This window comes from Plectropomus leopardus, chromosome 16, assembly GCF_008729295.1.
Source record: "Plectropomus leopardus isolate mb chromosome 16, YSFRI_Pleo_2.0, whole genome shotgun sequence".
Lineage (NCBI taxonomy): Eukaryota > Metazoa > Chordata > Actinopteri > Perciformes > Serranidae > Plectropomus > Plectropomus leopardus.
In genome coordinates, this window is record NC_056478.1 from 7359463 (window position 1) to 7376833 (window position 17371).

Consider the following 17371-nt stretch of genomic DNA (forward strand, 5'->3'; position numbering starts at 1 on the left):
AGGAGAAATTAGGTGAATGTGAAGGAGGACCTTGTCTGGGCTGTCAGCTCCCTGATGGAGAGAGCAGAGTTACTTTAAGAAGGTCTGCACATTAACCAGCGGATAATATTCATAAGACACACAGACAGGAGCAAAATTAAAAACTATAATTGCCACCTTGGGGTCGTATGCCTCTGCAAACCAATCAAGTTGCACTTACATTTTACATCCAAGATTAGTCACCAATTCAATATCTGACCAAATGTCTCCCCTTCTGTTCCTGAGATATGACGCTGAACAATGACAAGAGGTGTTTTTGTAGCAATGTCACAGTGCAATTTACCTTTGACCTTTTGAAAAGGTCAAAAATAAGTCCTTTTGGATAGAAAATGTCATTACTTCACCATTTTATCCCATTAGACATTAAAGTTTGTGAGAAAATTTGTCATTATAGGCATAGGATTTATTCGTAGGAGTTATGGCCAATAACATATTGTGAGGTCACAATGACCTTGACCTTTGACCACCCGATTCTAACCACCTCATTCTTGAGTCCAAGTGGACGTTTGTGCCAAATTTGAGGAAACTCCCTCAAGAGCTTCTTGAGATATTGCATTCACGAGAATGAGACAGATGCAAGGTCACATTGATCTTAACCTTTGACCTATGATGACCTCCAAATTCTACCAACCCTTAAGTCAAAGTAAACGTTTGTGCCAAATTTGAAGTCATAAAACGAATTTTTTTCCACGTACACGGACCCTTTTAGGTTCTCTTCACACATAAGCACTTGCACCAGCAGGTAATTTATGGCTGCATGTTTATTTACAGGCTGCTTTAGTGGTCATTTTAGAGGCAGTTAATAAGACATTATTTGGAAAAAAAAATAAAACATTCACAGTACACATGATAATACAAGGCAGGGAGTGACTCAGTTAAAAGAAAATTTCAAACAGTGACACATTATTTGTACTCCACAGCTTTCTACAAGAGAAATATCCGTGCCGTTTGACTCTGTGGTGCAGATATGATCCTCCACCGGCTGTCGAAACTGTGAGAAACCACACAGACTCTGTTGGAAGCCAAGAGAAGCACAACTATATGCCAAGAAGATAAAATGGAGCTTTTCTATTCCTGGATTAATAAAGTTTTGCCAGTGTAATATATCAACTGATATCCAGACTGTGAAGAGCATGCAGCCAAAAACAACAACACCAAAAGCCAAAAAGGTCCAGAAACTTCTGAAACCAATAATATGAGAGTGTATCATTGAAGGCCATTTATACAGTCATCAATTTATTACTTTAAAATTATTTAGTGTCTGACGTATCTTGACGTAACGATTCTTTGGTACAAAACTTAAGGCAATTGATGAATTTCATGCAAGCTAACACACAGGCAACTAAATATATATATATAATTATATATAAAAAAAACTGTTTGTTCACATTTGTACACTATTAAATGAAGATGATGGAAGATGGATCACAAGTAAACACACTCAAACATCAAAGGTTTAAAAAGTTCGAATGTACAGAAATATTAGTGTACCATGAAAACAGTGATGTCATCATTGCGTGTCCTGATTAGCCATCAGTGACGGCATTTTTATGACAGGTTTTGGGGTCACTGTTGAGGTATAAGTGGCCCCTCCCTTTTTAATTACTTACAGTACAGCAGTACGTCATCACCTCTCTATGAAGCCCCTATCCATGCCTCAATGTACGCTCTTTCACTTCAATGTTCATCCTCTTCTGGTTACAGTGAAGTGCTTTGATATATTCACATTTAATATTGTGACCGTGACTTTAAGGGCTTTTAATAAAAATATAAATAAAAAAAAGCCAATGCTCTCAGAATTAGTTATACAGGAACTAGATGCATTATTTTATGCAAGTGATTCATGATTCAATAGAGTTTTGATAAAATTTTCCCAAACTATATCATTTCAGTTCATTCCTGCAGACACATCAAAGTGATTAGTGGCAATAAATCACAGTATACAACTGTTAATACTTACAGTATCCCATAATATTAGGAATCACAACGTTGTGACTCAAGTGCTGTGTCAAACTGGGAGAAATGGTGGATTTTCACTACAGCAAAGAAAAGTGGTGTGTCAGGGCTACAGAGATGAACGTCTAAAAACAAGTGGTTTTCTTTCGCCTGCACACTGTCTGATAGGCTGGTGGTACCTGAGGCACAAAATTACAACATGTAGCATAAGGCAGGGTGCTTGAAAAATCAGATTGCACCAAAAGGGTCTCATAGATTTTAAAGGGACAATTCACCCCCAAAATCAAACACACATTTTTCCTCTTCCCTGCAGCCCGATTTATCAGTCTAGATTTATTTGGAGTGAGTTGCTGAGTGTATTCACTAAGAAGAAAAATATGTATTACTGATTTGGGGATAACTTTTCCTTTAAAACTGCCATTGGACTACTTGCATTTATTGGCAGTTGTCAGAGGAACCTTGATGTGTGAAGTCATGTGTTCAAAAATTGACAAGCGACAATGTACTCTGTGTACATCCAAAACCAGCAGAAACCACAGAGAACCAGGAGACGTCTCCTCTCAGTAGGACACAGTTGTGAAAATTTGGATTATCCAGCTCAATGCTATTGAGTTTATCGCTGCACAGCTTTGATGACCCATTCTGCTGTCGGGTTCAGCTGGAAGAGGTCTTTCATATACGTTTCTCCATCTAGACATCTCTCCTCTGAGGAGAACAGATAAAAGAGAAAAAAACATAATGTAGTTATTATAACTGTGATGGATTACTGCACTCATCTATGGCCTTTAGACCTTCAGCAGGAAGTACATTTTTTCACCGTTAGGCCTGTTGGCTACGCAGCGAGGTCTTCAGCAGAGGCTACATATTTCTGAACATTGTAATTTATCAGATTTGAGCTGCAGCGGGACTTACTGATGTTTCCACCGATCTCATAGAGACACAGCTCATCTCGTTTCACCGCCACCGAACTAGGAGGAGAAAGAGAGAGAAAAAAATAAGAGGAAGAGTTGGCCAAGACAAATACTGCATTTGTATTTGTACAAGCACTGTACGTGTACCTGTCCTGGCTGAGGAAGCGTGTTAACACGTCAGCAGCCTGCAGCTCTTCAGTCAGCTGAACAGCCATGGACACTTTACTGAACTGTGGTGCTTGAACTCGAATAAATCCCTGCGAGCTCTCCTACAGAGAAACATACAAGCACAGCACTGGCTGTAAACACTTTACAACGAAACACTGTCCTCAACACACACAAACACTCACATGAGAGAGTGACAGACGGCGACTTCAGAGAACAAGAATGTGGACTTGGATAAATTCCTGCTCTTCTGTTTAATGAACTTCAAACACTGTTTGAGCTCAAAGCACTTAGCAGAGTCTGCAGGGTGAAGCACTCTTTAAACTCTGTAATACAATATGCTGCTTCACTCCAGTATCTTGGCCTTCTTGCAGAATAACAGCATTGTTGCGTCTTTGCCAAAGGACCTTGATTGTTTATTTATTTAGAGACATGGAGCAAAAAAGCCTATAGAAAGTGCCAACTAGTGGAATCTGGAAAATGCAAAAATCCCCACAGGTGACCATCAGATTAATCTTCATCACTGAAGTAATTTGGGCAGATTCCATCTTATTTTGATACAAGAAATGCTTTAATGAATCCGCACAGGGCCCTTTGCTCCCCTCTCTCTTCCCTTTCATCTCTCTTACACAATCAATACATGAAAAAATCTAAAAAATAACACAAATAAAAAATAAACAATAGGAAAATAAAAGAAATCTGGCATAAAACAGAAAGATAAGACAACTATGTAAAGTTGAAGTAGGAAGTACCATTAATTAAGATTCAGAAAAGGCACAAATTGCTGAAATAAAAAGAAATTCACCCAAATGCATGAAATTAATACTAAATGTACCCTGCCAAAAAGGATTTTGAGAGCTCCACAAAACTTATAAAACAAAAGTTGTTTTTTTTAACTTGTCACAATAACGGGATCCATACTCATTTGCTTTAATAAATCTAAAAGCAATATACTGACGAGGGAAAAACATTCACACGAGTGTGATGAAGGGTAAGTATCTTATGACTGAGTACTGACTGTCCTGTATTTTGCTCCTGATGCCCACATGTTGCACCACAGAAAAAAAAACAACCCACATATAAAAAACATTTCTATACATCACCACTAGATGCCGCTGTTTTTCACAGACTGTATATAAAAGTAGTGCTTCCTATGACAATCCAAGGATGATTGGTTGGTATCAAATAGTGACTAATTAGGTTTTTAATGTGTCTTACTATTTTAGAGATGTTGTGAAATTTTTGTTGTGACTCTTTTGTATTGATCTGTACCAAACAAATATGTTTAAGTTTATGTTTAAGTCTGCAAAATATGATGTGTAAGTCAGGACATCCCTGTGGCATGACAATAATTAAATTAAAATGGTATTTTGACACACATTTTGCCTTAACAAAGTATCGCCTTCTGTGAATTGAAAACTGCAGTTGGCTGTATAATGATTTCAATAAAATTTTCATTAATTGTTCAAACCTTGTTAGAATAATATAAAATCAACTGTTGATTCTTAAATAACAGTTTCTCAATAGAATTTTTCTTTGTAGTTTTTTAAAATATATTTTTTAAGAGAAACATATTCATTTGACAAAAACATAATAAAACATATTTAACCAATTTTCCTCTGAAATCCCTTGTTCAGATTCTTTCTCCCACTTTAATAATTTAACTTTTTTTTTTGTGGAGTGTTTCTTGGTGGACTGAATACTTGAGTATCATGTTAAAACAAGTTTCCTGTTATCCTTATTTTTGCACATGTCAATGAATATGTTACTTAAATTGTTACCGGTTTCCTATTCTAAGTAGGATTAAAAAGAATGATTTCTCAAAAAAGACACTGACAGAGCCACAGTAATTAAACTCGTACCTCAGGAACAGCTTTATCAGATGGTTTGTCGGTGGTAATCTTCTTCAGCAGCTTCCTTACAGCTCGCTCTTTGTTTTGTTTCCGATGACTTTCCATGTTTTGTTGTCTGACCTGAGTCATAATGAACTTGGGGATCTGGACACACACACACACACACACACACACACACACAAAAAGAGGTTTGATAACCTTTGTGCACACTGTACGATCTTCCATATTTAAAGGGAAAATCAGGATGTATTGAAAAATATTGTTCTCCATTTATTTGAAATATACCACTGTTGACACAGATACAAATTGGTTTGATTTCTTTCTAAAACGTGGGTGAAAAGGCAGTGAGTGACGTGGCAAGAATTTTCCCAAAAATTGCAAGAAATTAGTAAAGGGTGACAAGAAAAAGACCAGAAAATTGTTTTAGTTTTAAAGGGGGACATTTAAAAATAAAAAATAGGAAAAATTTCACAAATACTATATTCCTAATTGTTATAATAATATATTTATATATATCATATATTTATAATAATTATGTTACAGAAAAAAATATTTTTTTTCATCATGACTGTGACTGTATGACTGTATAACAGTGTTTTTATGTCTTTATTTTTTTTTATCTTTTTTTGTCTTTTCTTCTTTTTTTAGCCCATTTTCAGGTAATTTTCTTGTAATTGTTTACTAATTTCTTGCTAATTTTTGGGGCCATGTCTTGTTAAGTTGCTCATCGTCTTCTCTCTGTGTTTTTGCAGGAAATCAAAATAATTAGTTCAGGTTTCAAAGGGTTAGAGTGGTGATTTCAATGGCAGTATAGATGTATATATATATGTATATATATATATATATATATATATATATATATTATATATATATATATATATATATATATATATATATATATACACACTATATATATATATATATATATATATACACAGTAAAACCAGAGGGCTGTTTTTTTATTCTTACTGTCCAGAGAAGATTTTGGTATCGAATCAGCAGTCGGACGATGTTGGCTGTGCTGGTTGCCATGGAGAACTCCTGTTGTTCAGTAACCTTGGAGCGGAAGCCTTTGAACATGAAAATGTTGGGCGCCATGACGACAGAGACATTGTTGAGGGTCATTTTATTTTTGGCCTGGTGGTCGATCACACGCTGGAAAAACTCCACCAGTGCCTGAGCGAGCAAAAAAAAAAAAAAGTAACATTTATAATAGAAGTAGTCAAAGGTTTCTTATTTGGGGACTGTTCTTTACTTGGTGGCTGAGTTGTGACTTTATTAATTAAATTTTTTAACCTTGCCTGGAGCTACAACCATGCTTCCTTGAGCCTTGAACCCATTTTTAAAAACGAACCCATTGATGTTTGAAAGTAAAAAGTTGTAGTTGAAATATAATCTAAAGTGAAACTGAGTGCGTGGGCAAATAAAGGCAACTTAAAACTTTAAGGCAGGTGAAAAGAATTAGTTTATTTCACAGTGTGGCATAATTTTGGCAGGTTTGGAGGAAATGTTTTCGTTAAAAACTGATGGTAAAATAAATACAAAGTGCAAACATTTAGAGTTGTATGCCCCTCCCCTAAGCCAATTAAAAAAAAAAAGACTTTCCCCAGTCCTTAAAAAAATATATGACATGCCTCCCCCTTTTTGCACCACACATTCCCCTCTTACAAATAACAAACAGCCCATTACTGAAGCCAAACATGCAGCACATTTCAAACTGAGCGTGCATTTACCTTCAGAGTATCCCGGTTGGGCTCCGGTAACAAAAGGACCAGCAGGTTCAAAGCCTGCAACTGCTGCTTCTTTGTAGGGAGCTCTAAAAAACAAACACACACACAGAAATGCTAAATGCAAAAAAAAGTCTGTCGTGATGAAGCAGAATATTTCATGAACAGATGCTGTACATACTGTTGACTGCAATAAAAGCGTTGAGGTACTCCACAGTCAGCAGTGGATGCGGTAACTCCCTGATGAACAGCTTCAAAAGGCTCGCAGCATCGTGCTGCTTCAGCTGTTGCCATGGGAACACTCCGTCATAGAAGGAGGACTCGAGCTCCTGGCACAGTGACTGGATTTGGGACGGACACACACAAAAGGAAGTTTGTTTCACTACTACTAAACTTTAACAGCCGTTCTTGACTCTGTTTATGCTACAAACAAAACAATTTAAATATTTTACAATGTGTCTGCAAAGGTGGCAGTCAAATGCTTTCACACACCTTAACTCTTGTGGCCGCTCCAGGGATCCGTAGCAGCCCCTCCGTGTCTAATCCCTCCTCCTCAATATGACTAATGAGCTAAGAATAAGAGAGAGAAACAAAGCTAAAACATCACAAGTAGAAAATGAAAAGTCAGTCCCTAAATCATAAAGAGAAATTGGGCTCAAAATGGTCACATATACCTATAACAAATGACAAGTGACATTGCGCATATGTATGTATATCTATGTATATATATATATGTATATATAATTTATTATCATACTCTGCAAAGAAACTAAATAAAAATTGGATCACAAAAAATAAATATATACAAGCATTTGAGAGGTTATAGGAAATCTGGCAGCCATTTCTACTATATGTTGGGAGACCTTTTGCACCTTAACAATGCAATCTTTCTTAAATTTTATTTTATTTTATTTTGTGGTTTGTTTTTTGTGGTTTGTTTTTCTTTTCTTTTTTTTAAAATGTATTCTCTAGCTGCACTTTGTTTTGTGTTGTTTATGTAGGTCTAAAGGTGTGTATTGCACTGTTTTATATATTGTTTTATGTATTGGTATATTTTTCTACATTCAAATGATATAAATATTTTATTATTATTGCACCAAGCACTTTGGTTACAAATACACATTTACATAACTTTATATACTTTCTACTTTGGATTCGGGCTGCACTGTGTGTTGACTGATCAAACACTACAGTAATATTTCCTCTCATTATGGCTGTACTGATGAATCATGCACGTCTCAGACGGACAGTGTGACTGGCTGGCACTCACCCTCTGCAGTATGAATGGCACTTTGGTCCCAGAAGCCCGCTTCTGGTCCTGCTCCAATAAAGTGGCCAGAGGAACACCAAATAGACCACTTTCTGCACACACACAGACACAAAGACACAAAGACACACAAATATTTAGTGAAACTGAAATATCATCATACAGTAACTACACATGTTAACTTGGAGCTATTTTTGAGCTAATTCTAATGATTCTGTGTGAGTCAGTGTTTACACATTTACCAGTTTGTGTGCAGGTAAATGCTCTTTTTTTGTTGTTTGTTTGTTGTTGTTATGTCTTAGTTTGTGTCTCTCTGCACGTCTGTTTGTGCCATTTTAGTGTGTGAGGTGAAAGTCTGTTTCAGGGTTATTCTATCCAGAGGAAAATGTTGCTCATGATAGTCTTTCCTCTGTCTCTAAGAAATAAATCAGCTTCTTAGTTTAAAGTTACTAAATTCTGATCTGTTTTTCTTAAACCCCTCCTTAGGAGAAATAAGGAGCAAAAGAAAAAATCAATCTCCTCAGAGGTTTCCGAACTCTGTGTACAGATAAAATACACAGAGTTGTGACTTGTTCAAGTTTTCTTTTGGATATTTATTGTTATCTCGGGAGCGTATTATGTTAGACAAATAAAGATTATTTAAGTGACAGAGAAAAAGGGTAATTCTAGGATCTTAAAATAGGATCAGGCTGAGGCTATTTCTCAGAAGTTGAATTTAATCAGTACATCTCATAATGATGTTAAACTGAGCACAGTTATGCCTAGGAGGAATGGGCCGGACAAAGAAGAGATCTCATTTTGATTTTTTCTTTCCTCTGGACAGCTGCAAGTCTGTCTTAATATAGTGAGTGTGTGTGATTGTGTGTTTGTGTACCTTTAGTTTTGACTTTGACAGCTTTGTGTGCCTTCAGGTCTATCCCAGCAGTGTCAAACAGAGCGGTCGACTCCACAAGCACCAGTCTACGCACCTGACAGATCATTAAAAACAGACTGCATATAAGTCAATACTATTAAATATTAACTGGTGTCAGGAACAACTCGAATCTCTTATTGGGGAAATTTCCATCATTACAGCACCCCGACACCACAAGTCATAAAACAAAAATTGACATGTACCTTTTTCATATCCAGAGGAGACAGATCTCCTATTCTGGTCTGACCTGTTTTATCTCGGAGCAGCTTGAAGTTCTGGGGAGGATAAACAAAAAGACAGGAGACAGAGTGGCGTCAGTGACTGTGGGACAAAATATTAAAAGTAAACACTCTGCCAAATTATTTTCTGACGTTAACATTGAATGCTGAATGTGGGCTGTGTCATCCTGAATTGTCTTTAACTTTATGAGAGGGGATTATTATCGTAGCACGTCCCAGCTTCAACCAGCAGATGGCACTAAAGACCAGCATTCAAACTACTCATACAACCTGTACGCCAGACTGCAGTAATACTCAACTTCACGGCCCGCAGCCCAAATGTGGCCCCTGACAGGATTCCCCCGAATCATTTTCTAATTCAGAATAAAAATAAAGTGATTCACACTGGGAATTGTTTTTGTACTTTTAGTGTACATCAGGTGCCAGTGAGCCTAAAACAGCATCAAAATAAAGCTTGTTTATCAAAAGAAGTGCCAGTGGAAGATCACCCGCACCCTTGGACAGAGGTCCGAGATAAGACCTGATGTCCCAAAATCCTCAAAACGTCCTAAAATTCTAGAAATGCTCTGAAATCCTAGAAGCATCCTAAAATCCTCGAAACATCCTAAGATCTTAGAAACATCCTAAAATCTTAGAAACATCATAAAATCCTTGAAATATCCTTATAAACGGGACAAACCCTAAAATATCCTCTCGTCCATGAGTAGATGCACGCTTCCTTCTGTGCGGTGGATAGGGACTGGGATTGATTTTATTGACACCAATGCCATTATAGATTCTGCTTAGCGGTCCGATTCTTAATCTATTCACTTCTTGATTCTTGACCGAATTTATGGGTGGAGAAAAAGTAGACCCACACAGATTTTTAGTGTCAATGCAACTGTGGATTATCTCTTAGTCTGAATTTATTGTAGAAATAGAGTAGAAAAGAGGTACGCATGTGACTCAGGTGTGCAAAAGCTTATTTGTTTTACTGTTTTCTTAGTCAAAGAAAAACCTGCTAAGACTGCCTGCATGGCACTTACACTATTATGGGATATTTACCCTCGGGAACGGAAAAGCTGCTTGGTCGGGAAGCACTGGCATTGGTGAGCAGTGTGACAAATACATGTCTTTCTGAGAATTAAGGTTCCTGTTGCAAAGATAGATGTTTTAGCCTACTTCTGGTGTTTTCACTGGTACTTTAAATGATAATTTTACAGACATTACAAGCAGCACTGTGGTGGTCAACAATATTCACAAAATGAAGCCATGCGTTGGACCTTTTTGTTGCAAGTTTTAAACAGCGGAGACACTTGAAGTTTGAAGTTATGGTTTTGCAACTGTTAGAAAAAACATGCTGGCATTGATATAAGGAATTGATAAGCTCGGAGGCGTCCAATTTCAATTTCAATTTGGAACCAATCCTCGTTTCCTCTCCTTATTTGGCGATTATCCTGAGAGCGGGTCATGATTTCTGGAACAACACATTGCTCTTGAGTTTTTCAAACGTATGTATGTAGCCATCTAATTTTATTATACAGGACAGAAAGCAGACATCTCCACGACCGATATCTCCATCACTCTGCAACTCACACCAAAACAATCTAGACTGATAAATAAAACTGCAGGTAAGAGGAAAAATATATGTTTTTGATTTTAGGGTGAGCTGCTCCTTTAAGTTTCGGATGACATATCTCCGCTTCTCCTATCTCTGGTAATCATTGACCCATAAGCATTAATAAGTTATCAATACAGCTCTAATATAACCCTGCAGTATAGAGTGCTAAATATAAGAGAGCAACTCAAAGTGGACTTGCATATGTTTGCATGCCGATTTAGTTTAAATCTGTTTATTGACTGTAGCTACAGATTCAACTCAGGGTGTCTGTGAAAAAACACACTGCTGAGGAAGTGAATGTGCACAAAGCGTTTGTGTACTCGTGTGCGTGCAGGTATGTGACTCACCGGTAGTTTGTCGTCAGGTGAGTTAGAGCTGTTGGGGACCTTAAACTTTTGGTGGTTGTCCCTGTACGTGAGCGCCTGCTCTGAAAACGCCACTTCAACGTTAAGTTCTGTCTCTGTCTCTGTTTAAACACACACACAAAAGGAAGTCAAAGACACGACCACACAAGTGATGAAGTACAGATGTGTTTATGTAAGTAAAGTATGGTTCTTACGCAGAGATAGACAATTAAATGTGTTGTAGCTACGGTTTTGAAATCACTGCTGCAGAAGGAGGAAGAAAGAGAAGTCTGAAGCCTTTTTCTGTACCTGTAACTTCTCTGTAGGTGAATAAATAAATGTTTAATAATAGTCTGACTTTTCCACTTATTTAAAAGTGATCTGCAATTAAAAGTGGTCTACAATATTGAAAGGTTTGTAATAAATCAGTTAATTCTGCTGTGTTGTATTCAGCATTCCCACAGACCTCCATGGAGAAAATTTAAAAACTTTTCCAGGACTTTTCAAGGAAAAATAAAACCATTTTTTTTTTCGCTCCAATTGCCAAGCATTTTTTAAACATATCTGATTTGAACTCTGTTTAACCCTTCAGTGACATCACTTCTGCTTCCAGATGCCTTTCACAAGTATTTAACCCTTTGAACTCTGAGCAAATTAGTGTGACTTCTTTAAAAGGCATGAGTAAAAAAAGGTAATGACCAACTTGGCAAGAAATGTTGCACAAATTGCAAGAAATTAATAGATTTAGAAAATGATTTTCAAATGGACAGGGGAAAAATGTCTTGAGGAAAAAACAATGAAAGGTAGGGGAAATCTATATTTCTAATTATCATAATTGCATATTATAAAGTATGTCACAAATTAACTGAAATTTTGATGGATTTTTCAAAGGTCATTTATTATTATTATTATTATTATTTTATTTCTATTTTATTTTCTTATTTTAACCAGTTTTCAGGTACCTTTCTCTAACTTTTTTTTTACTAATTTCTTGCTAAGCGTTAAACATAAATTGAGCTAGCTGGCATAAATGAATAAAGCGACAAAAAAAGGAGAGAGGATGAAAAAACGTGTGATGGTAAAGAAAACGCTGTCACACATCAACACGCAAAATAAAGCTACGTTACATTGACAGCTACAGAAAATAAATGTTGCATTGCGTTGCGTTGCGTTGCGTTGCGTTGCGTTGCGTTGCGTTGCGTTGCGTTGCGTTGCGTTACCTGGAAGGTTATCCAAGGAAGATTACTGTAAGAATTTCATTGCATACAACAAAATTAAATGATTTTTCCAAAACATTCAATGCTTTTTACCGATTCCATGACTTTTCCAGGCCTGGAAAATGTGATTGGGAAATTCTATGACTTTTCCACAACTTCGAATTGTGTCAGATTGTAATCTTTTCTATTGTATTATTTCCAGGATGTGTGTGTGAGTTGCTATGCAGAAGTTTATTTTGGCGTCAGTTTATAATTCACCATGGTGACTCACACACACACATGTGTGTGTGTGTGTGTGAGTCTGTCAGGAGTGTGTTACACGCACCAGCTGAAGTGACATCTTTTTGTCCATTCTCACTTCCCCCTTTGAGTTTACTCGGCTCCTCATCCTGCAGCACAGAGACATGAAAATGTACAGCAGACAGTCTAATGTTCACCACATTGACACAGAGCGCCCCTCCTCACTGCATTTTTCATGTTACATATTATCTTGTCTGTTAATTAGTCAACAAACTGTGTCTCAGTGAGAAAATGTGCAAGACTCTTTCAGTTTATTCTGCTGACTAAAGCAGTTCGGAGTAGCAGTAGCACTTCTTCCCAAATCAGTGAATAATCTATGTTTCTCATATATTGTACATGAATCAACTTTTGCAGCGATAATAGGGGGATTAAAATCACTTAATAACTGGTTACTGAATACCAGACTGGAGAAGTAACAACAAATGCAAATTTAGCAAAGTTGTGACCACTTCCTTTGTGGTAAAAAAAAAAAGAGGAAATGCCGTTGTGTTGTGGTGAGATGTAAATTCATGCTATCAAAGAGGGAAAAGATCATGACGGAGAAACAGTATAAAGTTCTTTCTAATGTCAGTTATCTGTCATGATTTCACTGCTCACTATGACAGATTTTCATCTCAATTAACACAGTTCTTAAAAGAATATAACACTCAGACCGTAGAGTAGCCAGCTAAGTCTTGTCTTTCTTGTGTTCTGCTAAACAGAGAGAGAGCTCTGCAATAAAATGATGAAATGAGTCAATGCATGGCAAACACTGGGATAATGTATGAAGCACGTGCATTTGCCTGCGTCACCTGGTGGAGGGGCTTAAGACAGAAACATGACCTGCAGGAGGGTTTTAAATTCAATTACTGCATTTCGTCTTATCTTCTTTTCTGGACAGCAGTTTTATGGTTCATAACAAAAAACAAGACAGACTGAAATGTCCCCTACTGTTAAGACTTTCTAAACTTTGGGAGTGACAAGTGTACATGTAAAGGTTCTCTATAATATTTCAAGAGGAGACTTGAAAGAAAAATATAGCAGTGAGAATAAAAGAACATATTAAGGTCATTTATCCAATACTCCTACAAAATCTGAGCGTAAACGTCTTACATATTTCACCCACTTGGCCGAATTATCTTTTCCATAACATAAATATCATTACGTATATCTACCCACTCCTGTGTTGTTGGGGGGTTCTGTCTTTTCTTCTTTGAGATATTAAGTCTCAGCAAGAAAGCAATGAAGCACATTTCCTAAAAGGGTCTTAAATTTAAAGCTACACAGAAAAATGTTTGATGATGGAACGCAATTTACAATTTACAGCTGTAAATGTAATAACTCTGTCATTTCTAGTTTATATTGTACATGACATGAAAGAATATGTAAATGTGTGTCGTGTATGTGTGCGTCTCCGAACCTTTTCAGGAGGTCTGAATATATCCCTAACATCAGGAACATGCTGCCTGTTGCGTCGTCGTAGCAACGTCTGCTGTAGCGATGTCACCCGTCGTTCTACCGCCGCCGCCTGAGATCTGGTCAGTGTGGACAGAAACACCGCGCTGTCTTCTTCCTGTCAGTCAATCAATCAGACTCAAGCGTCAGTGAATAGGTATATAATATATCTATACAGTTTTGTGTATATATGTATATGTATATACAGCATGTAAGTATTTGGATGTGTGTGTGTATGTATGTGAGTCTGTGTGTATGTATATTTGTTAGTGATGAAGTTCACAGATTTATTATTAATATTATTATTAACTTATTAGCCGAAAAGGGGAAGGAAATAATACGTTTATATACGTCCTCCGACTCCTTTTCAAACGTGAGATGCAATTTCTTGTTGCTTGTTTGAATCTATTCACTGAGTAATCATCCATTTTTGTTATTGCCATTTTCTATCTATCATCTAACTATCTATCTATCTATCATGGCAGAATTAAACAGTAGACTTTACGCTCACTGAGAGATTTGGACTGCAAATATGAATCTGATAATTGTGACTCAACCTGGTCTAAGTATTAAAATAAGAAAAAATTCAACACCTGATCTTGGTCGGCTGCTATTGAATCATCAAACAGCCGTGCAAGCCCCGCCTCTGTGAGCCACGCCTCCTCCTGCTCGCCCTCTGAAAGAGAAAATGAGAGGAAGATAACAGGACTTTAATTTTTTTCCTATCACAATGCTGTGACTCACACTGAGGGAGAATCATTTTAAAATGAGGACAGAAGTTTCTTTTTATCTCCATTTAAGACACATTTCTACAGGTGCAGGAAAGGGAAAGGTGGAGCCACACACAGAGCTGGACACAAATACTTCACAGGAAGTGTGTGTTTGCTCTAGAGAACAATAGTTTTTCATAAACGGACTAAATATGACAAACACACACAAGAGCTGCGTGTCTCGTGTGCAAGGCGACGCAGAGTGTGTCTGCACAAGTCTGAGCGGGCAGAGCGATTCTGATAAACAGCTCGTATTTACGTTTCGTAACAGCCTCACCTGAGCAGGGGTCACCTGCCCGCCTGAGACTGAGAGCTGAGGAGGGATGTTTTATATGATCTCCCCGAATACTATAAAATTTGCTTAATTTACCTTTAAAACTAAATATTATGCATTCAATAGTCAACATATACAAAGAGACTGTCTGTTTATATCCACTGATTAATGTTAAGGATTCCTCATCATTTTTCAAGTGATCACAGGAATATATTTATATATTTAAACATCAAATTGAATGATTTACCTTTTAATCTCATCAATTAATCTGTATCAACATTTCAAAGCCAAACTATATCAGATTTGCCACTTTTTTTAGATGTTAGAGGGTTTTTTGTTTTGTTTTTAGTTGTTTGACTTCTTGTTTTTGATGTTTTAAAAGAAAACCGGAAATTTAGCTTTTTCAAGGTTCAAACATGGGACTTTTCTAAACTGATTCAGGAAAAATGCTTTTTTTTGTCTGTATGTTGTGTAAGATGTCCTCAACACAAATGTATCACTCATTGTCAGGAATTATTATCAAATCTTTTTCCAGCAGGACCAAAAATTTAAAAAATGAAAACATTTCCTTCACAATTTAATAGTATTTCCTCTTTAATTTATGAGAGACACAAGTAACGTGTTTTATATTTCCTGTGAGTATCATCCACTTAATCTTATTTCCATATTTAACTGCATAATTGTCAGTATATGGTGGCACTGCAGTTGTAGCGATGACTGATTTGACCAAAGAGATGCTAGTGACGGCTGAGACGCCGCCAGTTATTTTTTAGACTTTGCCCTGCAGGTGACTCATCGGCTCCCTGCAGGTGACCAGGTGTGCACAGTGTTGGCACAGTGTTGGCTGCACAGTGCATAAACTGAATAAAATAATGAATGTAGCTACTATGACCTCCGTCATTTTGAGTTTGGCATTTCGGCTGTTGCCACCTTGGTTGTTTTGGAGCCAAAAGTGACTATACGTGGACAAGCGGGTGAAGCTGTACCAGCTGTAAACATGCTTATTTCTGCTGTAAAGAAAGTTGGGCATCTTAACATATGAGTCCATGGCAGTGAAACTGAATAGATATTCAAATCCTATACTTAAATCTGGCCCCCGATCGGGTGCCAGGTGCCCCCAAACCATTTTGTAATTCAAGATGAAATAAAGTGATTCACACTGGGAATTGTTTTTGTACTTATAGTTTACATAAGGTGCCAGAGGGAATAAAACAGGATCAAAATAGAGCTATATTTATAAAACAAAAATGCCAGTGGAGGATCCCCGCACCCCCGACAGAGGTCCTAGCTAAGCACCTACTGTGTTTAAGTCCAAGAAACGTCCTAAAAATCCTAAAAATGTCCTGAAATCAAAAAATGTCCTAAAATCCTACAAATATCCTAAAATCCTCAAACTTGCATGGTGCTGCTGAGACTTGTCATTTTATAAAAGCAGGTTACGTGTCCCTGCTGTAAATCAAGAACTGTACACCAGCAGATGAAAGAAAAGGAGGAGATTTATGTCTCTTGCAGGTCTGTCCATGGACACGGAGTATCCTACCCTCAGGAATTTTCTGCTGCTCCTCCTCCTGCGCTTCCCCTTCTCCACCACCTTCTCCCCTCCCTGCTCCTCCTCCAGAGCGAGTGATATTCTCCACCTCCTTCCAATAGTCGTCCATCTCCAGCTCGTCCAGAGAGTCCTGCGAGACATGTAAAGACACATATATACAAATGAGGATTTTGCTATTTAGTTTCAAGTTCCCGTTTGGGTTTCATATCTTGTTCCTGTACTGAATTAAAAGGAAATCTCTCAGAAATGACGCACAGAAAAAAAGATTGAATCACAGCACAATATTTATAGTCAGTCTCAAAAGTGGCCATAAAACACCTGGAATTTAAACACACATTGGTGCATGTTTCTCCAGCTCCCTCCGCTTTTCCTAAAAAGGCATTTCATTTGAGTTAATTTGTAGGATTATGTCGATATGTTGTTGAGCTCAGAGCAATCATCTGTGACGCTGAAAGTACAGCCGTCCCTCAGAGCTGTAAATTATTCCAAACATATGAGGGACAACATCTGAATGTCTGCCAACCAAACCCCCTGTAAAATTTTAAGTTACGATTTAGACGTTTACAGCAGACATTCTTACCCTGAGCTTGTGCGACAGTAAAAAAAAGGTCGTTGCCTGTGAATCCAACCACCACTAACAGCCGATAACCAACATATGAGGATGATTTTTTAAGGAAGGCAAAAACAACGAGTCATAAAATAGTTTAATAATGAAAAACTGGGTTATTTTTAAAGGTGTAATGACTTTAATGACTTTTGTATTCTCTGAATGGTAACTTTATTTTGTGATTTTTTTCTGTCATTTAAAATGAT

General features: G+C 37.2%; 1 protein-coding gene across 2 annotated transcripts in view; it reads right to left on the bottom strand.

Moving 5' to 3' along the window:
• Positions 1–2334: 2334 nt before the first annotated feature.
• Positions 2335–17371, bottom strand: part of arhgap18 (Rho GTPase activating protein 18) — a 30701-nt gene continuing 15664 nt past the window's right edge. For both annotated transcript variants that reach the window (XM_042503888.1, XM_042503887.1), the window contains exons 3-18: positions 16550–16688; positions 14559–14641; positions 13931–14083; positions 12557–12620; positions 11018–11136; positions 9035–9106; positions 8793–8886; positions 7922–8013; positions 7144–7221; positions 6833–6992; positions 6658–6740; positions 5894–6100; positions 4934–5068; positions 3054–3175; positions 2908–2963; positions 2335–2700 (exon numbers count right to left, since the gene is read on the bottom strand). In XM_042503888.1, the coding sequence (XP_042359822.1) occupies positions 2609–2700; positions 2908–2963; positions 3054–3175; positions 4934–5068; positions 5894–6100; positions 6658–6740; positions 6833–6992; positions 7144–7221; positions 7922–8013; positions 8793–8886; positions 9035–9106; positions 11018–11136; positions 12557–12620; positions 13931–14083; positions 14559–14641; positions 16550–16688 (1749 nt within the window). In that variant the 3' untranslated portion in view covers positions 2335–2608. The remainder of the gene's footprint in view (positions 2701–2907; positions 2964–3053; positions 3176–4933; positions 5069–5893; positions 6101–6657; positions 6741–6832; positions 6993–7143; positions 7222–7921; positions 8014–8792; positions 8887–9034; positions 9107–11017; positions 11137–12556; positions 12621–13930; positions 14084–14558; positions 14642–16549; positions 16689–17371) is intronic.